Source organism: Chrysemys picta, chromosome 16, assembly GCF_011386835.1.
Source record: "Chrysemys picta bellii isolate R12L10 chromosome 16, ASM1138683v2, whole genome shotgun sequence".
Lineage (NCBI taxonomy): Eukaryota > Metazoa > Chordata > Testudines > Emydidae > Chrysemys > Chrysemys picta.
The window spans coordinates 4209771-4232246 of NC_088806.1; the positions used below are offsets into that span (position 1 = coordinate 4209771).

Below are 22476 nucleotides of genomic sequence, written 5' to 3' on the forward strand. Positions count from 1 at the left end.
CACATCATAGTTCCTTGACTGTGTCAGGACTTCCAGTTCTCCCTGCTTCTTTCCCAGGCTTCTTGCATTTGTGTAAAGGCATTTAAGATAACTCGTTGATCGTCCCGCTTTCTCAGTCTGAGGCAGGAGTCCTCCCCTCTTGTGCTCTCCTGCTCGTGCTTCCTCCCGTATCCCATTTCCCCACCCCCTACCCCGCCTCTTCCCCCTGAGGCCCCTCCCCCTCAGCCAGGCCAGAAGGTGGAGTCCAGCTGGGGAGCCCGAGCAGCTGTGGGGAGCCGCGGACCCTCAACCTGCCCAGTGTAGAGACACCCGAGACCCTCGCCCATGGCCCGTCTGTGGCTCCGAGGCCCTGTCCCCCGGCCAGAGTCGAGTCAGGGTAAGCGCCGTGCAGGCTGCTGTGGGGAGCCATGGGCCAGGGGCTGCTCTCAGTCCCACCTACCAAGGGCAGGTCGAGGGTCCGCGGCTCCTGGCCCCTCTCCAGCCTCCAACTTGGCCAGGGGCAGGACCTGGGGGTAAAGAGAAGGGGCAGGGCTGTGGCCACGGAGGCGGCAGGGGCCCCTGTCCTGCTCTGTTGGCAATAACTCTGGCCGGGCGCCTTCGCTGCTAGCTGCATCTGGTGGCCTCATGGGGGTTCGATCGAGGTCTGCTGGCCCGGCTCTCTGCGCAGGGCCAGGATGGCACACACCGCCAATGCACCCACGCAGCCAACAACTCATGAGAGCAGCAATCCGCTGCCCGCTGGGACTGTTCCCCGGATCCTGGCAGGGCACTGTGAACTATGAAGCTCTTTGCCTTGAAATAACTCCAGTCCCTTTGTCTCCACTTGTTCCCAGCAATTCGAGGTAACTAGGTGCACCTGGGACCCCCAGCCTCTGCCTAGCAGGGGCTGTTTTGCGATTGAGAGGCTGGAAGAGAAACTGGAGTTATCAAAAGAAGGTCGTGCTGCCCTGGGCCGATGGGGGATTTTGCAAGTGGCTGCCCAGCGAGGCATTGGTGGAAAAGAGGCCCCCCGAGTTGCTCAAAGCAGACCTGAGATGTCCAAAGCCGTTGCCAGAGCACGGGGTGTGACTGTGCATGTCTGTGATAATCCTCTTTGCGAGATCTTGGCTCAGGTGAGTCTCTTCACAGGTGTGTGGGCGCTGGGAGGGACAGCACTGGGGCCAGCTGGCACCTGGCCCACATCTGGATGCAATCATCTGGGAGCAAGTCAGCAAGCCAGACGTGGTCTGCAGGGCGGAGCTGCCAAAGAACGATCTCCGTCACCCGCTGGGAGCTGCTCTTAATGCCCCAACTCACCGACTGGAGGGAGTGTGAGCAAACCACCTCCTGACATTGCCCGATGGCCACCTACACTATCTGGGTGACCACTGGGCAGGGCCTGGCAGCCAGCACCTGCAGCACTATCTCCATCACCCTGGTGGGAGCTCACGGGGAGACCCCCAAGCACCGGCTGGATCATGAAGGCAAGGACTTCGCTCCCGGAGCTGTGAGTATGAGTCCTCCCTCCCCCACAGCAGCTGTCCCCTGAGGATCTCCCAAGGGGGAAATTTCCCAGCAGAATGCCTGCAGCTCTGCATTCAGGCAATCTCATGCTTCAGGACTTCAGATGGTTTTCCTTAGGGGTCAGGAACTACCCCCCCGCTTCCCTGCTTAACAACTGGACTGGTGCATTTTGGGTTTTTTTTCCTCTCCCACCTTCCTCTGAAGCATCAATGCTTGGACACCCGACAGGGCAGCCGGCACTCTGAGCTGGCCCAGAGAATCCTCTTCCTAGCTGCCTGGCTGGTGTGCTTTGCTCACATGTTGGGGTCCAACCAATCATTAGATTGAGGGTCAGGAAGGACATTCTCCCCCAGGTCAGGTTCCTTGAGGGTGTTTCCATCCTCAGCAGCATGGTTCATCTGCTGGAATCATCTGGGCACACCAACCTAATCAATCCCCTGCCATTGCAGGGGCTGGCCAGAGCAGTGGTTACAACCGGGCCACTATCCAACAGTGGCTGAGATCCGGCTGCTTCATGAGAAATTGCAAGAGACCCCTCAATGAAGGGCTAAACTGCCCCCCCATTTGCCTCCTGACCCCTGTTGTTCAGAGCCCTGAAGCATGATGATTTCTAACCCATCCGAAACTCTTAGAAACTGATGAACGAGGGTTGTCCTTATGTGATGATGTGTCTGGTGGCAAAGGCCCTGGACTGGGACTCAGGACACCTGGGTTTGTGCTAGCTCCTTGACCAGGTCAGGTCCCCGCTCTGTTCCTCAGTTTCCCCATTGGAAAGGGAGGATAATAATTTGCCTGTTTAGATTGTGGCTTTTTGTGAGTTTTTGGTATATGTTTGTGCAGCACTGGATGCAAAGGGGCCCCAATCTCAGTCAGGGTCCATGCAAAGCCTGGAACAACGGGGGCCTGACTCCTGATTGGATCTCGCCGTGCTACTGCACTATCCGCAATAGTGCTTCCCTAGATCTCTTGTTCTCTGGAGGGCCCACTCACCCCTCCCCGCTGGGAGCAGAGGCGTGGGGCTCTGGACCTTTTGCAGGCCATTGGCTGCGTTTGACCTGGCAATATATCTGCGCTGACCCCCAGTCTCTGGGCTCAGTGTGAGTGGTTCCCCTGGAGGTCACTTCAGGCAGAGCCTCCATGAGCCAGGGCGGTTCCCCTTTTGCCCCAGAAGCTGGAGCGGAAGTGCAATGAGCAGCGTGCAGGAATTAGGGGGAATCCCTGGTGTCCCCCAACTCTGCAGGGGGTCTAACCCTGCTCTCCCTCCCCATGCCCTAGGTGGACGAATACCAGGTGCCCAGTGCACAATGCCTGGGGCCGATCGTGCTGATCCGACTGCACAAGGAGCCCTATTCCTTCTTCCCCTCGGACAGCTGGCTCTGCAACTGTGTCCAGGTGACGTCACCCGAGGGGGACACCTACCGCTTCCCCTGCTACCAATGGATCGAGGGGTACCGCACCGTGGAGCTGCGAGAAGGGGCAGGTAGGTTCCCAAAGCCAATTCCCCCACTTCACACAAGGGATCACAGGCCCTGCCTGCCCACCGCTCCCTCTTCTCTGCGCCCACTAACCCGCGCGCCTCCTGCCCGCCCAACAGCTGGTCTGCGGCAAGCCCTGCCCCCCCCCCAACATGGTGATTCCAATGGGGGGAAATTTCCCTCTTGACTTGATTGGCAGGATGTCGCCATGTCTTCCATGAATGTTCATGGATCCTCGCTTGGATCAGTAATTGGTTAACAGCTAGACAACAGAGTAGCTAGCTCTGTGACGGTCCGCTCTGATGTTGTCTGGACTGATCTGCTAGGCCTCTCCAATCCTTGACTCTGGGAGCCAGCCTTACCCTGCTCTGCTGTCAGGGCCAGCTCTAGCGTTTTTGCCGCCCCAAGCACAAAAAAAAAAAAAAACCAACAACCACAATCGCGATTGGCGGCAAGTCCTTCACTCCGAGAGGGAGTGACGGCCCCGCCGCCGAATTGCCACCAAACGACCGGACGTGCTGCCCCCCTCTTCATTGGCAGGTTTTCTCACCCCACTGGATATTGCAGTCCTTAATATACAGTCCTTAAACCTGGGCTAATCTCCTGTGTTGGAGTCTTGTCTTCTTCTCAGGGTCTTGGTTGCTTGCAGCAGAGGTGGGTGCAGCAGAAGGGCCCAGCATGTGTCCACTCTGTCTGTCTTATACCCTCAGCCCACGTGCCTGTAGAACACAAGTCCAGGCATGTCTGGGGGCAATGCTGAGTCTTTCCAAGCAAGGCTGAGCAATTCCCCTGGGGTGGCCTCATGCAGCTGAGTCATTGCATTGTAGCTCCCTTGCTGGACAATGGCTGCTCATGGGCTGTTTCACACCCCACCTGGGCGTTGGTTACTTTCCTCGCTGTTGCCTCTGGGGAGCTAATCTCTGGCTGATTCCCCCAATTTACAGCATGTTTTAGTGATGACAATTCTCATAACTTCATATACACAGATATGGATAGAGAAATGACTTTCAGAGGACCATAATCTTTCCCCTGATCATAGAATCATAGAAGATCAGGGTTGGAAGAGACTTCAGGAGGTATCTAGTCCAACCCCCTGCTCAAAGCAGGACCAATTCCAACTAAATCATCCCAGCCAGGGTTTTGTCAACCCAGGCCTTAAAAACGTCTAAGGATAGAGATTCCACCACCTCCCTAGGGAACCCATTCCAGTGCCTCACCACCCTCCTAGGGAAATAGTTATTCCTGATATCCAACCTAGACCTCCCCTACTGCAACTTGAGACCATTGCTCCTTGTTCTGTCATCTGCCACCACTGAGAACAGTCTAGATCCATCCTCTTTTGAACCCCCCTTGAGGTAGTTGAAAGCAGCTATCAAATCCCCCCTCACTCTTCTCTTCTGCAAGTTAAATAACCCCAGTTCCCTCAAGTATCAGAGGGGTAGCCGTGTTAGTCTGAATCTGTAAAAAGCAACAGAGGGTCCTGTGGCACCTTTAAGACTAACAGAAGTACTGGGAGCATAAGCTTTCGTGGGTAAGAACCTCACTTCTTCAGATGCAAGTAATGGAAATCTCCAGAGGCAGGTATATATCAGTGTGGAGATAACGAGGTTAGTTCAATCAGGGAGGGTGAGGTGCTCTGCTAGCAGTTGAGGTGTGAACACCAAGGGAGGAGAAACTGTTTCTGTAGTTGGATAGCCATTCACAGTCTTTGTTTAATCCTGATCTGATGGTGTCAAATTTGCAAATGAACTGGAGCTCAGCAGTTTCTCTTTGGAGTCTGGTCCTGAAGTTTTTTTGCTGTAAGATGGCTACCTTTACATCTGCTATTGTGTGGCCAGGGAGGTTGAAGTGTTCTCCTACAGGTTTTTGTATATTGCCATTCCTGATATCTGACTTGTGTCCATTTATCCTCTTGCGTAGTGACTGTCCAGTTTGGCCAATGTACATAGCAGAGGGGCATTGCTGGCATATGATGGCATATATAACATTGGTGGACGTGCAGGTGAATGAGCCGGTGATGTTGTAGCTGATCTGGTTAGGTCCAGTGATGGTGTTGCTGGTGTAGATATGTGGGCAGAGTTGGCATCGAGGTTTGTTGCATGGGTTGGTTCCTGAGTTAGAGTTGTTATGGTGCGGTGCGTGGTTGCTGGTGAGAATATGCTTGAGGTTGGCAGGTTGTCTGTGGGCGAGGACTGGCCTGCCTCCCAAGGTCTGTGAAAGTGAGGGATCATTGTCCAGGATGGGTTGTAGATCACTGATGATGCGTTGGAGAGGTTTAAGCTGAGGACTGTAGGTGATGGCCAGTGGAGTTCTGTTGGTTTCTCTTCTGGGCCTGTCTTGTAGCAGGAGGCTTCTGGGTACACGTCTGACTCTGTTGATTTGTTTCTTTATTTCCTTGTGTGGGTATCGTAGTTTTGAGAATGCTTGGTGAAGATCTTGTAGGTGTTGGTCTCTGTCTGAGGGGTTGGAGCAGATGCGATTGTACCTCAGTGCTTGGCTGTAGACGATGGATCGTGTGGTGTGACCGGGGTGGAAGCTGGAGGCATGAAGGTAGGCGTAGCGGTCGGTGGGTTTTCGGTATAGGGTGGTGTTAATGTGGCCATCGCTTATTTGTACGGTGGTGTCCAGGAAGTGGACCTCCCGTGTAGATTGGTCCAGGCTGAGGTTGATGGTGGGGTGGAAGCTGTTGAAAGCATGGTGGAATTCTTCCAGGGTCTCCTTCCCATGGGTCCAGATGATGAAGATGTCATCAATATAGCGTAGGTAGAGAAGGGGCATGAGTGGACGAGAGCTGAGGAAGCGTTGTTCCAGGTCAGCCATAAAAATGTTGGCATATTGTGGGGCCATGCGGGTGCCCATAGCGGTGCCACTGGTCTGGAGGTATATATTGTCACCAAATTTGAAATAATTGTGCGTGAGGATAAAGTCACAGAGCTCAGCAATAAGTTGTGCTGTGTCATCATCAGGGATACTGTTCCTGACAGCTTGTATTCCATCTGTATGTGGGATGTTTGTGTAGAGAGCCTCTACATCCATGGTGGCTAGGATGGTGTTTTCTGGGAGGTCACCAATGCATTGTAGTTTCTCAGGAAATCTGTGGTGTCACGGAGATAGCTGGGAGTGCTGGTGGCGTAGGGTCTGAGTAGGGAGTCCACATATCCAGGCAGTCCTTCAGTGAGAGTGCCAATGCCCGAGATGATGGGGCGTCCAGGATTTCCAGGTTTGTGGATCTTAGGTAGTAGATAGAATAACCCCGGTCGGGGCTCTAAGGGTATGTTGATTTGTTCCTGTGTTAGTGTAGGGAGTGTCCTGAGTAGATGGTGCAGTTTCTTGGTGTATTCCTCAGTGGGATCTGAGGAAAGCGGCCTGTAGAATTTGGTATTGGAGAGTTGTCTGGCAGCCTCCTTCTGGTAGTCAGACCTGTTCATGATGACAACAGCACCTCCTTTATCAGCCTCTTTGATGATAATGTCAGGGTGGTTTCTGAGGCTGTGGATGGCATTGCGTTCTGCACAACTTAGGTTATGAGGCAAGCGATGTTGTTTTTCCACAATTTCTGCCTGTGCACGTCGGCGGAAGCATTCTATGTATAGGTCCAGACTGTCATTTCGACCCTCAGGAGGAGTCCATGTGGAGTTCCTGTGTTGTTGGTGGGAGGGTATCTGTGTATCAGTGCGCTGTTCAGTGTTATCATGAAAGTATTCTTTGAGTCGGAGGCGGCGAAAGTAGGCTTCCAGATCACCACAGAACTGTATCATGTTCATGGGGGTGCTGGGGCAAAAGGAGAGTCCCCGAGATAGGACAGACTCTTCTGCTGGGTTGAGTGTGTAGCTGGATAAATTGACGATATTGCTGGGTGAGTTAGGGGTACCCCTGTTGTGGCCCCATGTGGCAGGAAGGATTTTAGACAGCTTACGGTCCTTTTTCCTTTGTAGAGAAGTGAAGTGTGTAATGTAGATCTCTTGTCTTATTTTAGTAAAGTCCATTTGTGTGGAGGGTTGGTTATTTATGAAAGTCTCCAGGTTGGAGAGCTCTTTCTTGATGTTTTTCTGTTTGCTGTATAGGATGCTGATCAGGTGGTTCCTCAGTTTCTTTGATAATGTATGGCATAATCTCTCACTGTGGTCTGTGCAGTATGTAGATAGGAATGGATTTTTCACCTTCAGTCCATTTGGTATGATGTCCATCCGTTTGCATTTGGAAAGGAAGATGATATCTGTCTGTATTTGTGCAAGTTTCTTCATGAGGTTGATAGATTTCCATTCCATACGGCTAAATGCAGTGCCTTGCATGGTGTCAAGTATCAGAGGGGTAGCCGTGTTAGTCTGAATCTGTAAAAAGCAACAGAGGGTCCTGTGGCACCTTTGAGACTAACATAAGTACTGGGAGCATAAGCTTTCGTGGGTAAGAATCTCACTTCTTCAGATGCAAGTAGTGAAGTCTCTCCTTGTAAGTCATCTGCCCCAGCCTTCTGATAATTTTGGTTGCCCTCCGCTGGACTCTTTCCAATTTGTCCACATCCCTTCTGTAGTGGGGGGACCAAAACTGGACACAATTCGCCAGATGTGTCCTCACCAGTGTCGAATAGAGGGGAATAATCACTTCCCTCGATCTGCTGCCAATGCTCCTACTAATACAGCCCAATATGCCATTGGGCTTCTTGGCAACAAGGGCACACTGCTGACGCATATCCAGCTTCTCATTCACTGTAATCCCCAGGTCCTTTCCTGCAGAACTGCTGCTTAGCCAGGCGGTCCCCAGCCTGTAGCAGTGCATGGGATTCTTCCATCCTAAGTGCAGGACTCTGCACTTGTCCTTGTTGAACCTCCTCAGATTTCTTTTGGCCCAACCTTCCAATTTGTCTAAGTCACTCTGGACTCAATCCCTACCCTCCAGCGTATCTAGCTCTGCCCCCAGCTTAGTGTCATCTGCAGACTTGCTGAGGGTGCAATCCATCCCATCATGCAGATCATTAATAAAGATGTTGAACAAAACTGGCCCCTGGTTGATACCTTACAAGGCCTGCTTTATATGTAAGATCATGATTATTTGAAAATGAGGAATATGGGAGTTACAGTATGCTCCCCCAAGGTATAGAATGGGCAGTTTTCACAGTGGGGAGAGGTAAATAGTGGGGTCCCCCGAGGGTCTATCCTGGGACCTGTGCTGTGCAACATATTCATAAACAATTTGGAAAAGAGGGGGGAGCAGGGAGGTGGCAAAGTTTGCAGCCACCACTAAATTACTCAAGATAGTTAAGTCCAAAGCAGACTGCGAAGAGTTACAAAGGGATCTCCCAAAACCAGGCGAGTAGGTGATGAAATGGCAGATGAATTTCAATGTTGATAAATGCAAAGTTAATGCATGTTGGAAAACATAATCCCAACTATAATTCAAAATGATGGGGGCTAAATTAGCTGTTACCAGTCAAGAAAGAGATCTTGGAGTCATTGTGGATAGTTCTCTGAAAACATCCGCTCAATGTGCAGTGGCAGTCAAAAAAGCGAACCGAATGCTGGGAACCATTAGGAAAGGGATAGATAATAAGAAAATATCATATTGCTTCTATATAAATCCATGGTATGCCCACCCCTTGAATAATACATACAGTTCTGGTTGTCAAAAAAGATGTATTGAAATTGGAAAAGGGCAACAAAAATCATAGAATCATAGAAGATTAGGGTTGGAAGAGACCTCAGGAGGTCATGAAGTCCAACCCCCTGCTCAAACCAGGATCAACCCCAACTAAATCTTCCTAGCCAGAGCTTTGTCAAGCCAGGCCTTAAAAACCTCTAAGGATGGAGATTCCACCACCTCCCTAAGGAACCCATTCCAGTGCTTCACCACCCTCCTAGTGAAATAGTTTTTCCTAATATCCATCCTAAACCTCCCCCACTCCTCCTAGAGCTCCATCCTCTTTGGAACCCCCCTTTAGGTAGTTGAAGGCTGCTATCAAATCCCCCCCTCACTCTTCTCTTCTGCAGACTAAATAACCCCAGTTCCCTCAGCCTCTCCTTGTAAGTCATCTGCCCCACCCCCCTAATCATTTTTGTTGCTCTTCGCTGGACTGATGAGGGGTATGGAACAGCTTCCATATAAAGAGAGAATTAAAAGACTGACACTGTTCATCTTAGAAAAGACATGACTAAGGGGGGATATGATAGAGATTTAGAAAATCATGACTGGGGTGGAGAAAGTGACTAAGGAAATGTTGTTTACCCCTTCACATAACACAAGAACCAGGGGGTCACCAATGAAATTAACAGGCAGCAGGTTTAAAATCAACCTAAGGAAGTATTTCTTCACACAATGCAGTCAACCTGGGGAACTCCTTGCCAGAGGATGTTGTGAAGGCCAAGAGTATAACAGGGCTGAGAAAAGAACTAGATAGGTTCATGGAGGATAGGTCCATCAATGGCTATTAGCCAAGATGGTCAGGGGACAGCCCCATGCTCTGGTGTCCCTACACCTCTGACTGCCAGAAGTGGGGACTGGACCGTAGGGGATGGATCACTAGATAAATTGTCCTGTTCTGGTCTCTGTCTGAATCACGTTGCACCAACCACTATCAGAAGACAGGATATTGGGCTAGATAGGCCATTGGTCTGACCCAGTCTGGCCATTCTTATGTTCCTATGGAATAGCTCTTGGTTGTCTTCTCCTGGGCTGGCTAATGGAGCTGGTAACTTGGAACTGGTTTTGTGTAAACACCTGGCTTGGGAGGTGGCCCCCTCCTCCCCCAGCCTGTTTTGCTTCCCCGCCCTCACATGAGGTGATGCTAAAGTTGCATCATGGTTACAATTGACACTTCTCTCTGTAGACGCATACACACATTCATAATCACAGCCTGGATGTGTAGCTCACAAGGGCCAGTCAGTTCAGAACATCACACGCTTGCATAAAAGACCTTACTCAGGACATTTTTATGGTAAAATAACACTGTATACAAACAGTTGATTGAACTTCTTATTTGGGAGGGGGGCGGTGTTCAAACATTCTGTTCTCCCCGGGGAGGAGCATCTGGACCCTGATTCTTACATCCCGTCCATCATTCATGCATGTCTGTCCTCAGGTTTGCACTGTGCACATCTGTCCGCATCTGGCCTTCATAAGGTCTGTCATCTGCACATCTGTCCCTCAAGAGGTTCGCCACATGCAATATCTGTCCACATGTACCGTGAAGCTAGCTTGCCCCATCCACATCTATATTTCATGAGGTTTGCCATGGGCATATCTGTCCACATCTGTCCTGGGCCTGGTTTGCCACATGTCCTCCATGAGGTTAGCCGCATCTACATCTGTCTATTTTCAGGTTGGCCACATGAACATCTGTCCTTCATAAGGTTGGCACCCTGCACATCTGGCCACATCTGCCCCAGGGCAGGTTTGCCCCATGCACAGCTGTCCACATCTGCCCTGCCAGCATCTGACACTGCCCCTGCACCACTGCTCCCTTCTCAGTACCCTCCCCCCCATCAGTGAAGATGTAATGATGCTGGCTTTGGTGGGACCCAACTGAGAGTGCCAATTCAGGACAAATTGCTTAGAACAGGGCAGTTACAGCCTAAGGCTGGGGTTCCTTTGCACACCAAGGAAAACCAAACCAGCCAAACAGAGAAGATTTCAGCTTTACCCCACTGGCTAACCATAAGTCACACAAGCAATTCCCTTAGACACTCCAGTTTCCCAGGATCACCACCAGTGACAGTCGTTATGAAGCAGGAACGAAGACAAGATGGAGATGAGGCAGCTGCCTTTTATAGTCTCCTCCAGGTGTAAGGACACCTCTTTGTTCTTACGGTGGAAAATTACAGCAAAATGGAGTTTGGAGTCACATGGGCAAGTCACATGTCCATGCATGACTCAGTTTGCAGGCGGCAGACATTGCCCACATGCTATCTTGTTAGAGAATGCACGCGTCCTCCCTGATTCCCTCGGGGAGCAGCAGGAGGTGCTGTTTCTCACTCTGTTTGGGACCAGCCATCCTCCACACACACACAAACACGGCAGGGTGGGCCCGTTGCGTGGCTAACACCCTGGCGTGCCATCGGCTTTCAAACTCCCCCTTCTCCCTCCAGCCAAAACCGCGGCGGAGGATGCCCAGCACCCGCTGCTGCTGCAGCACCGGCAAGAGGAGCTGAAGGCACGGCAGGAAGCCTATCGGTGAGCCGGGTGGGGGCACTGGTGAAGGAGGGTGGGATGCACCCAGGCAGGGATGGGGGATGGGGGGGTCAGGCTGGTAAAGCCATAAGCGCTGTCCAGGAGAGGACAATAATAAGCACCAGTTCTGCTTTCACTCCCTTCCCCTGCCTCCCACTTTGGGCTCTCAACTCCCCAGCTTTAACCACTAGACCCCACTCCCCTCCACAGCCGCGGAGAGATCCCAGAGGCTCATGGGGACCCTGATTCAATCCTACACCCTCCCCTCCCAAATGTCAGGATAAGCCAGGTTGTGCCGCATCCAGTCCCTCTTCTCAGCTGTCTCAGTGCTTCCTATCACTGACCTCTGGAAGGGCAGGGTCTTTTCCTTTGATCTCCACCTGGGAGGGGTGGGCAGGCTCCAGCCACTGGCAGAAGGCTGGTCAAGAGCTGGTCAAGACTCAGCTAAAACCATACCTCTGCCCCCCTCCCCAGGTAGGTCTTACTACCCCCCACTCCCCATCAGTCTCCCACACATGCTCTGGGGAGACAATGGAAGAGTTAATCCTGTGGCATCAGCAGCTCAGGCCTTCTCTGCAAGCCCCAGTGCCTGGAGTCATGGGGTTATGCCGAGAAAAAACTCAGCTTCTGTTTAAAAAGCCAAGTCACTCTCCGGACATTGTGTATGGGGAGAGCAGCTCAGAAATGTGACCCCACCTACCGGGCCTGAGGCCATAGAGTAAGTAAGACCCCAAAGGGTTATTTACTGAAATCTCAGGATTTGGGAGTCCATCTCGTGATTTCGGGGGGAGGGGGGCTGGTGCATGATCTATGAACCCCTGGGGTTTGCAACACTATTTAAACTAGCCTCTTAGGGCATTTGAAGGGAATAGAGGCAGTTCTTGGAGCAATGGGCTCAGGCTCTCTGCAGACCCAGGCAGCATCACTGCATTGGTCACACTGGTGGCAGATCTCCCCCTTTCACAGCAATGGGCTCAGGCTCTCTGCAGACCCAGGCAGCATCACTGCATTGGTCACACTGGTGGCAGATCTCCCCCTTTCACAGCAATGGGCTCAGGCTCTCTGCAGACCCAGGCAGCATCACTGCATTGGTCACACTGGTGGCAGATCTCCCCCTCTCACAGCAATGGGCTCAGGCTCTCTGCAGACCCAGGCAGCATCACTGCATTGGTCACACTGGTGGCAGATCTCCCCCTCTCACAGCAATGGGCTCAGGCTCTCTGCAGACTCAGGCAGCGCCGCTGAGTCGGGCACACTGGCTGCCCATTTTGGATGGTTCCTCTGTAACTACAAAAGCTGCAGACGGTCTTATTTTTGCTTGGAAGCTGAGTGGGAGAGGGATTTCTTCACCCTTGGGAAGCCTTCAGCCATGCCTGGGTGAGGCAGCAGAGGTCTCTGATGGGGCCCGTGCCTGCGCTCTCTTAGGTGTGGGATGGTGAGCCCATGTGCTTCTCCCGGCAGCTGGAAGGAATACGCCCCCAGGTGGCCGAGGTGCCTGGACGTGGCGAGCGTGGACGAGCTGGACTCCAACAACAAGTACAGCCTGACCAAGACCACCGTCTTCATGCTGCGCACCATTAAAGTGTGAGTGTGGGGGGGACGCTACCCTGGGGCCGGCCCTGAGTGGAGCAGCCTGGGGCACTGGGGCAGTTGGGATTTGGGGAGGGCTCAAAGGGGATCAACCCCCTCCCCAGGTACCCCAGCGGGGATGGGTTGATCTGAGAGTCACTCCAAAGAGGCCATCTTCTAGCTCAGATCCTGCCCACAGAGCAGGATTCATGCCTGCCTCTGTACCTGACATCCCCAGCCATTCCTCTCGGTCGCTATGTTATGCCAGGCCCTAGCGACCCACAGTGAGAGACAGCACATGCCCCAAAGTCCTCCTGGTCGAAACAGAGGGTCGGAGGGGAAACTATGTCAGAGAGGAGGGAAGACGAGTCTCTTCCCTCCTCTCTGACATAGTTTCCCTTCCGACCCTCTATTTAGACCTCAGGTCACCAGTTGCACAGTGGTAGGAGTGACCAACCAACTGAAAACCACTCTATCTATCTATCTATCTATCTATCTATCTATCTATCTATCTATCTATCTATCTATCTATCCCCAGACGCCCCATCTATCTATCTATCTATCTAGCAGACTGGGGGCATAGTCAGATACCTCTAGTCTGCTGCTATTCCCTGCTCCCCAGTGCCCACAGCGGGTGGATCGGGGTCATGGCTGGCACACACTGTGGTTATGGGGCCCTGGCAATGCCCTCCCTTCAGTTGGGTATTTGGCTGTGCCCCCTTTCTCTTGACTGGATGGATCCATCGGTCTCTCCTCCAAGGGTCTCTCTTGTCCCCAGGGAGCTGGAGCTGAAGCTGAAGGGTTTCTTCTTATGTACGGGGTCCTGGGAGAAGCTGGAAGACATCCGGAAGATATTCTGGTGTAACAAGAACCCCACTTCAGGTACGTACCCCGCCTCATCCCACGGTGCATGGGCATGTCCTGCCCCGGGCCCCCAACACAATCTGACCCTGTGCCCACAGACATGGGGTGAGATGGCCCTGCTGGCCCTACCACACCCGCTGGGCACGTCTAAGGGCTGAGACTCATTGTTCCAACTGGGCTGACCTCAGCACTGGGGCTGGAGGGTGAAGGAAAAACATGAGAGACTGGAGGGCAGCTCTGGCTTGCATCAGGATGTGCCTCCCAACAGCTAGTTGGGGATCCCACCACATCTCCCATAGCTAGAGGGGGCTCATGCTCCCCCATCTATTGACTCCCATGGAGAGATGCCCATTGACACAAGCTGGGATCTGGCCCCATTGACTCACACGTTGTTATCTGTGTCCCCAGAGTACGTCTCCGAGCACTGGCAGGAAGATTCGTTCTTCGGGTACCAGTTCCTGAACGGGGTCAACCCGGTGGTGATCCGGAAATGCACGGTGCTCCCGGAGAACTTCCCAGTGACGGAGGAGATGGTGGCCAGCTCCCTGGGGGACGGCACCACCCTGTGGGACGAGCTCAAGGTAAGACAATCCTGCCGTCCTCCCGAAAGCCGTCTGCGGGGCTGAGTTCTGTGGGTCCCTTTCCCTGGAACAAAACCCAGCAGCCTGCTTCATCTGAGAGATGAACCTGTCTCTCCGCCTTGCAGAAAGGGAACATCTTTCTGACGGATTACAAGATCCTGGAGGGGATCCCCACCATCCAGCTGAATGGGGAACAGCAGTACCTGGCCGCGCCGCTCTGCCTGCTGCACCTGACACCTGGTGGGCAGGTCGTGCCCTTGGCCATCCAGGTAATGAGTGTGCCTGGCCTCTGCCTGGTGCTCACAACAGCCCAGGGAGCCCTTTGGCCCTGCCAGGCTAATCCAGAACAGAGGAATTGCCCCTCTGATCCAGACCAGTGGGCCCTTCCTAGTAAGCAGGTACCTCAACATTTGGGGTGTGAAACATTTTCCCATCAGAAATCCCCCGACATGGATCCTCCCATGCAGGGTAATTTTGACAGTGTTTCTGTTACTGGATCCAAACAGGAAGTGTGATTGGACTGAAAAGGTTGGTGGAGGGTTCAGAAAGTGAAAAATGTTGGATTTGGAAGTGGGGAGTTGGTCCCCCAATTTCCTTTCCTCTTTATTCTCTTTTTTTCTCTTTTTCCTTCTTCTGCATTTTTCACCACTGAAACATTAAAAAAAAGAAAGACAGAAAACCTCTGAAAGTGGGGCCGGAAAAGGAGAAAATCCACTTTTCACCCTTTTAATAAAAATTATTTTACAACTGGGTGGGAAGGCCGGACAGATGGACATCAGGATGGATGGGCCGAGTAGATCAGAAAGACGGGAGGACGGATGGGAGAATGAATGGGCCGAGGAGACCGGAGGGATGGGATTATGGATGGGCCGGAGACAGGGGCGGCTCCAGGCAGCAGCGCAGCAAGTGCGTGTCTGGGGCGGCAAGCCTCAGGGTGCAGCGTGCCGGTCGCCGTGAGGGCGGCAGTCAGGCAGCCTTCGGCGGTGGTTCTGCGGGAGGTCTGCCGCGGCTTCAACGGCAATTCGGCGGCGGGTCCACCGAAGGCGCGGGACCAGCAGATCACCCACAGAACCACCGCCAAATCCGCGTGACCGACGGACCTCCCACAGAAATGCCGCCGAATCCACATGATTGGCGGACCTCCCGCAGAACAGCCGCTGAAGGCTGCCTGACTGCTGTGCTTGGGACAGCAAAAAACATAGAGCCTCCCCTGGCCGGGGAGACCAGAGGAACGGGAGGACAGATGGGAGGATGGATGGGCCGAGGAGACCAGAGGGACAGGAGGACGGATGGGATGATGGATGAGCCGAGGAGACCAGAGGGACGGGAGGACGGACAGGAGGGTGGATGGGCCGAGGAGACCAGAGGGACAGGAGGATGGATGGGCCAGGGAGACCAGATGTATGGAAGGATGGACAGGAGGACGGACGGGAGGATGGAGGGGCCGAGGAGACCAGAGGTTTGGGAGGATGGACGGGAGGATGGACAGGAGGGTAGATGGGCTGAGGAGACCGGAGGGACGGGAGGACGGATGGGAGGGTGGATGGACCAAAGAGACTGGAGGGACAGGAGGGTGAATGGGCTGGGGACATAGGCGCCAACTTTCTCCAGCACCGGCTCCTTTCCTCGCCCCTGGCCCCACCTCAACTCCACCCCATTCCCGCCCTGACCCCACCCCCATTCCAACCCCCATCCCCGAAGTCCCCGCCCTAACTCTGCCCCCTCCCTGCCCCTATTGGATCCCTTCTCCAAATCCCTGCCTCTTCCCAAAGCGCGCCGCATTCCCCTTCCTCCCCCTTCCCTCCCTGCCCCGCGAATCAGCTGTTTTGCAGTGCAAGCGTTTGGAGGGAGGGAGGAGAAGCAGGACGTGGCAGCGTGCTCGCAGAGGAGGCGGAGGTGAGCTGGAGCAGGGGGGCAGGGCAGGGAGCTGCCAGTGGGTGCTGAGCACCCACCAATTTTTTTCCATGTCGGCGTCAGCACCTATGGCGCCTATGGTCGGGAGACCAGAGGGATGGGAGGACAGACAGGAAGGTGGATGGGCTGAGGAGACCAGAGGGACAGGAGGACGGATGGGAGGATGGAGGGGCCGAGGAGACCAGAGGTTTGGGAGGATGGACAGGAGGACGGACGGGAGGATGGACAGAGGAATGGGTGGGTTGAGCAGACCAGAGGGACAGGAGGGTGGATGGGCCGAGGAGACCAGAGGGACAGGAGGATGGATGGGCCAGGGAGACCAGATGTAGGGAAGGATGGACAGGAGGACGGACGGGAGGATGGAGGGGCCGAGGAGACCAGAGGTTTGGGAGGATGGACAGGAGGACGGACGGGAGGATGGAGGGGCCGAGGAGACCAGAGGTTTGGGAGGATGGACGGGAGGATGGACAGGAGGATGGATGGACCGGCGAGACCAGAGGGACAGGAGGATGGACAGAAGAATGGGTGGGTTGAGCAGACCAGAGGGACAGGAGGGTGGATGGGCCGAGGAGACCAGAGGGACAGGAGGATGGATGGGCCAGGGAGACCAGTTGTAGGGAAGGATGGACAGGAGGACGGACGGGAGGATGGAGGGGCCGAGGAGACTCGAGGTTTGGGAGGATGGACGGGAGGATGGACAGGAGGATGGATGGGCCGGCGAGACAAGAGGGACAGGAGGATGGACAGAAGAATGGGTGGGTTGAACAGACCAGAGGGACGGGAGGACGGAGGGCAGGGATGGGTGGGTTGAGCAGACCAGAGGGACGGGAGGACGGGGGGCAGGGATGGGTGGGTTGAGCAGACCAGAGGGACGGGAGGACGGAGGGCAGGGATGGGTGGGTTGAGCAGACCAGAGGGACGGGAGGACGGAGGGCAGGGATGGGTGGGTTGAGCAGACCAGAGGGACGGGAGGACGGAGGGCAGGGATGGGTGGGTTTAGCAGACCAGCGGGACGGTAGGACGGGGGGCAGGGATGGGTGGGTTGAGCAGACCAGAGGGACGGTAGGACGGAGGGCAGGGATGGGTGGGTTGAGCAGACCAGAGGGACGGGAGGATGGACAGAGGAATGGGTGGGTTGAGCAGACCAGAGGGACGGGAGGACGGGGGGCAGGGATGGGTGGGTTGAGCAGACCAGAGGGACGGTAGGACGGAGGGCAGGGATGGGTGGGTTGAGCAGACCAGAGGGACGGGAGGACGGACAGAGGAATGGGTGGGTTGAGCAGACCAGAGGGACGGTAGGACGGAGGGCAGGGATGGGTGGGTTGAGCAGACCAGAGGGACGGGAGGACGGACAGAGGAATGGGTGGGTTGAGCAGACCAGAGGGACGGTAGGACGGAGGGCAGGGATGGGTGGGTTGAGCAGACCAGAGGGACGGGAGGATGGACAGAGGAATGGGTGGGTTGAGCAGACCAGAGGGACGGGAGGACGGGGGGCAGGGATGGGTGGGTTGAGCAGACCAGAGGGACGGGAGGACGGGGGGCAGGGATGGGTGGGTTGAGCAGACCAGAGGGACGGGAGGACGGGGGGCAGGGATGGGTGGGTTGAGCAGACCAGAGGGACGGGAGGACGGGGGGCAGGGATGGGTGGGTTGAGCAGACCAGAGGGACGGGAGGACGGAGGGCAGGGATGGGTGGGTTGAGCAGACCAGAGGGACGGGAGGACGGAGGGCAGGGATGGGTGGGTTGAGCAGACCAGAGGGACGGGAGGACGGAGGGCAGGGATGGGTGGGTTGAGCAGACCAGAGGGACGGTAGGACGGAGGGCAGGGATGGGTGGGTTGAGCAGACCAGAGGGACGGGAGGACGGGGGCAGGGATGGGTGGGTTGAGCAGACCAGAGGGACGGTAGGACGGAGGGCAGGGATGGGTGGGTTGAGCAGACCAGAGGGACGGGAGGACGGACAGAGGAATGGGTGGGTTGAGCAGACCAGAGGGACGGGAGGACGGAGGGCAGGGATGGGTGGGTTGAGCAGACCAGCGGGACGGGAGGACGGGGGGCACGGATGGGTGGGTTGAGCAGACCAGAGGGACAGTAGGACGGAGGGCAGGGATGGGTGGGTTGAGCAGACCAGAGGGACGGGAGGACGGAGGGCAGGGATGGGTGGGTTGAGCAGACCAGAGGGACAGTAGGACGGAGGGCAGGGATGGGTGGGTTGAGCAGACCAGAGGGACGGGAGGACGGAGGGCAGGGATGGGTGGGTTGAGCAGACCAGAGGGACGGGAGGACGGGGGGCAGGGATGGACAAATGGGTGGGAGGGATGGAGGGGAGGGACTGATGGATGCCGTCACTGACTTCTATTTTTCCAGGTGGCTGCTCCACCCCTGTTCTGCGCTGAGGCCCTGCCCCCACTCCGCCTCTTCTCATGAGGCCCCACCCTTGCTCCACCTCTTCCCACCCCTGCTCCGCCCCCTCCTCCCGGTCCCCCACCCGCCTGCCACTCACTGCTCTCCGCTCTCCTCCAAGTGCCTCCCGCCAGCCGCCAACAGCTGATCTGCTGCCCTGCTGTGGCTGGTGGGTGCTGAGCACCCCCTATTTTTTTCCATGAGTGCTCGAGCTCCGCAGCACTCGCGGAGTCTGCACCTATGGATGCAAGGTGCTGGAGCAAGGTGCTGGGCAGGAGGGATGGATGGATGGATGGATGGATGGATGGACCAGAAGTCTCATAGGAGGGCTCTGATTCCCCCTTTCCAGCTCCAAGTACTCATTCAGGAGTGGGGCCCTCCTGGGTGAGGCAGCCCCCCTCCAATTCCCACCCACTGGGTGTCTCAGGATGTCAGAGCTCACAAGCCTTAGCCCCACCTCCAGCTGCAGGGCTCTCCGTCCAGTCCTGCGCTGCCCCCTGCTAGCAACTCCCAGCACATGGTCCATGCAGGAGGGTGTTTTCTTCTCATCTCCTTTCCCTGCCCTCACAGCTCAGCCAGCACCCGGGCCCCGACAGCCCCATCTTCCTGCCCAGCGACCCCGAGTGGGACTGGACCCTGGCCAAGATCTGGGTGCGCCTGGCCAACTTCCATGTCCATGAGGTCAACACCCACCTGCTGGAGGCGCATTTCCTCTGTGAGGTGTATTGCATGGCCACACTGCGCCAGCTGCCCATGTGCCATCCTGTCTACAAGGTGAGGGGGCGAGGGATCGAGCGGGGGGAGGGGTTACCCCCTCATGTCCTTCCTGTGCCTTTGGCCAGCAGACAGCTGTGCGCCAGCTGTGCCCAACTGCATCTGTGCGCCAGCTGTGCCCAACTGCATCTGTGCCCCAGATGTGCACAGATGTGTGCCCCAGATGTGTTCAGCAACATCTGTGCCCAACTGCGTCTGTGTCTTAGATATGCCCAGCTGCATCCGTGCCCCAGATGTGCCCAGAGGCATCCGATAGCACTTCAAAATGTGCCCAGCTGGCCGTGCCATGGCCCATCACTGTCTGCACGGTCCAGGGTACCCAAGTGTGTGCCCAGCTGCAGCCCCTGCCCCAGATGTGCCCACTCTGCCTGTTCCTGAGCTGGGGGCGAAGGTGCCATCTGCAGCCAAAGGTGCCCACTCCCCACCTGGATTCATGCCCCAGTTATGCCCAGCTGCTTCTGCGGGTGCCGTCTGCACCCAGCCATGCCAAGCTGTCTCAGACCCAGATGTGCCCTGTCCCAGCTATGTCTGGCTGAGCCTGTGTCCTGCTGTGTGTGGGCATGTCTCTGTTTAACGCAGCCGTGTGGGCCCGTCACCCCTCAATGTGCCCTTTATCCCACAGGGGCTGTGTCGCTGGGGGTGGGGAGGTTGGACCAGGGTCCCAGCTCAGCCCCATGTCTCTCTGCTCCCCACAGCTCCTGATCCCCCACACCCGCTACACCCTGCACATCAACACCCTGGTCAGGACCAACCTCATCCAGCCAGGAGGGCTCTTTGACAAGGTGAGAGTTGACTCTTGTCCCCTGGTAAGAGCAGGATGGGGGCTGGGAGCCAGGACTCCTGGGTTCTATCCCCAGCTCTGGGAGGGGAGCAGGGGCTAGTGGGTAGAGCAGGGAGCTGCTGGATTTCAGGAGGTGTGGTATCTTTGCAGCTCTGCCACTCACTTGTGATGTGACTGTAGTCACGCCTGTTTCCTTCTGTGTCTCTGTTCCCCCATCTATAGAACGGGTGGTATCGTGTGACTGCTCCAGGCATTCCTACAGCACGGCTGGTGGATACATTGGCCTTTCTAGGGCTAACCCAGAACTGCCGTAGGGTGATGGCAGTTAGCGCTGGGTGGGGCTTTTTCTGTTTTTTTCGTGAAAATAAATGCGGATCTGGTGATGCCGAACATTTCATGAATTAGCGTCCATTTCACTGAGTTGTTTCAGTTAAAATAAACCCACAACTTTTTGTTTCAACCCGTTTTTAAAAGGGTTGAGATCCAAATGAAATGGTTGGATTGTGTTGAAGCAAAACCATTTGGCGGAGAGGAACCATTATCCAGTTTGTCCAAACGAAAGGTTTTGTTTGACCCAGAACAAATCTAGATTTTAGTTTTACATTTTCCACTTGCCAAACATTTCAAACACCTTCATTTTCACCTCAGTCTGAAACGAATTTTTTTCCCCAATTTTTTGGAATTTTCACTGTGCTGAAAAAGAAATTAAAATGTCTTCATTGGCCCACTGCATCGGCGCTAGGTCCGGACACGGCCCTAGGGAGGTTGTGACTGGAACAGGGTGCCCTGTTGTGGTGTCTACACTAAACCAAGAGACTCTGTATCAGAGGTTTTCAGACTTTTTTTACTGGGACCCCCTTTGAAAATATTTCAGGCTGTGATGACACCCCAAAAAAGTGACGCCCCCCCCCCCACACACACACATGCCACTGTCGTGGTCAAAGACACCCGCACATTGATTTTAGTTTACAGACTCAAGCCTGAGGCCAGTTTATTGACATACATACCAGTGCACTGGAGTGCAGTCCGAAGACTGACACCCCTAGGTCAGCACGCAGGCTGCCTTTATTTCATTAAACCGCAAGCACAGTACACATTATATGTCATTTGCAAGAAACAAGAGTTGGGGTCAGTCCCCCTTTCCCGGTACCTTCCTAATTAATTTGCGAGAATTGGGTATATATTAGGTAAGGGGTCACTTGGTGTTTTTCCTTTAGGGGTGGTACTTGGCACCAATTTAGGGGTATTTCTCGTTAAAGTACATATCATCTTTCCGGAGTTTTACGGTAACGGGCATGGGGGTTAACATAGGACGCTCAAAGAAGATACATGATTGGCTAATTTTGCAGATAGCTGGAATCACAGGAGAAGTTGGCATTTGCAAAAGCAATTTCTTCATACAAGCGGTTATTATATTTCATAAACTGGCAGTTATTATATTGATAAAGTGGGTATGCAGAGGCCTCTTGCATTGTTTACTCCCCCCTCCCTCCTCTGGTCATAACCCTTGACCGAATTTGGCAGAGAACCGTGCAGTTCAGTCTTGTTCAGGCCTTGGCCTGTACTGCTTTTATAGAGGCCGTCAGCATTAACAGTCCTCTGTTAAGGGGTCTGAATCTAGGCCTTTAGAGTCACTCTGGTTCTTAAAAAGAAGGCCCCCCAGTTCCCGTTCCCCACACCACCCTTACTTCTGTGTTGCTGCTGACAGCAGCGCTGCCTTCAGAGCTGGGCGCCTTGCCAGATGGGCTCCTCTCATGGCCCCCCCCCTTGCAACCACTTTTAGATCAGGCCCCCCCAGTTTGAGAAATGCTGCTCTATATAGCAGACGAGGGAAGGATAAAAGGAGATTTGATCACACTCTGAGTACCTGCCTAGGGAGATTTCGAAGAGCAGAGGGCTCCTTATTCAGCAGAGCAAGGTCTAGTATCTGGAAGTTGAAGTTAGATCTCTTCAGCTTGGAAGTGAGTGGCAGCTGGGTCCCAGGCTGGAGAAGAAGTATTAGAAGCAGCTTCCCAAGGCGTGGTGGAGGGTTCATTACCAGAAACGTTAGCTCCAGATTGGAGGTTTCTTTCTAAAAGATCTGCTCTCGCTCAGGCATAATTTATTAACCCAGCTGCTGCCAATCGGCACTGAGCCAATGGAACTACAGCCGATTAACAAACAATGGGGATCTGGCCCATTGACTCCTGACACCAGCTGGGGTCTGGCCCCATTGACTCCAATGGAGAGACTCCCATTGACACCAACTGGGGTCTGGCCCCATTGACTCCAATGGAGAGACGCCCATTGACATCAGCTGGGGTCTGGCCCCATTGACTCCAATGGAGAGACTCCCATTGACACCAGCTGGGGTCTGGCCCCATTGACTCCAATGGAGAGACGCCCATTGACCCCAGCTGGGGATCTGGCCCCATTGACTCCAATGGAGAGACTCCCATTGACACCAACTGGGG

The 22476-nt window shown here is 54.7% G+C and overlaps 1 protein-coding gene across 1 annotated transcript in view; it reads left to right on the forward strand.

Moving 5' to 3' along the window:
• Positions 1 to 1221: 1221 nt before the first annotated feature.
• The window catches only part of LOC112061332 (hydroperoxide isomerase ALOXE3-like), a 35156-nt gene continuing 13901 nt past the window's right edge, over positions 1222 to 22476 (forward strand). Inside the window, exons 1-9 of the mRNA XM_065569255.1 lie at positions 1222 to 1486; positions 2779 to 2983; positions 11057 to 11141; positions 12600 to 12722; positions 13486 to 13589; positions 13980 to 14152; positions 14278 to 14421; positions 19039 to 19242; positions 19938 to 20024. Of these exons, the coding sequence (XP_065425327.1) occupies positions 1340 to 1486; positions 2779 to 2983; positions 11057 to 11141; positions 12600 to 12722; positions 13486 to 13589; positions 13980 to 14152; positions 14278 to 14421; positions 19039 to 19242; positions 19938 to 20024 (1272 nt within the window). The 5' untranslated portion in view covers positions 1222 to 1339. The remainder of the gene's footprint in view (positions 1487 to 2778; positions 2984 to 11056; positions 11142 to 12599; positions 12723 to 13485; positions 13590 to 13979; positions 14153 to 14277; positions 14422 to 19038; positions 19243 to 19937; positions 20025 to 22476) is intronic.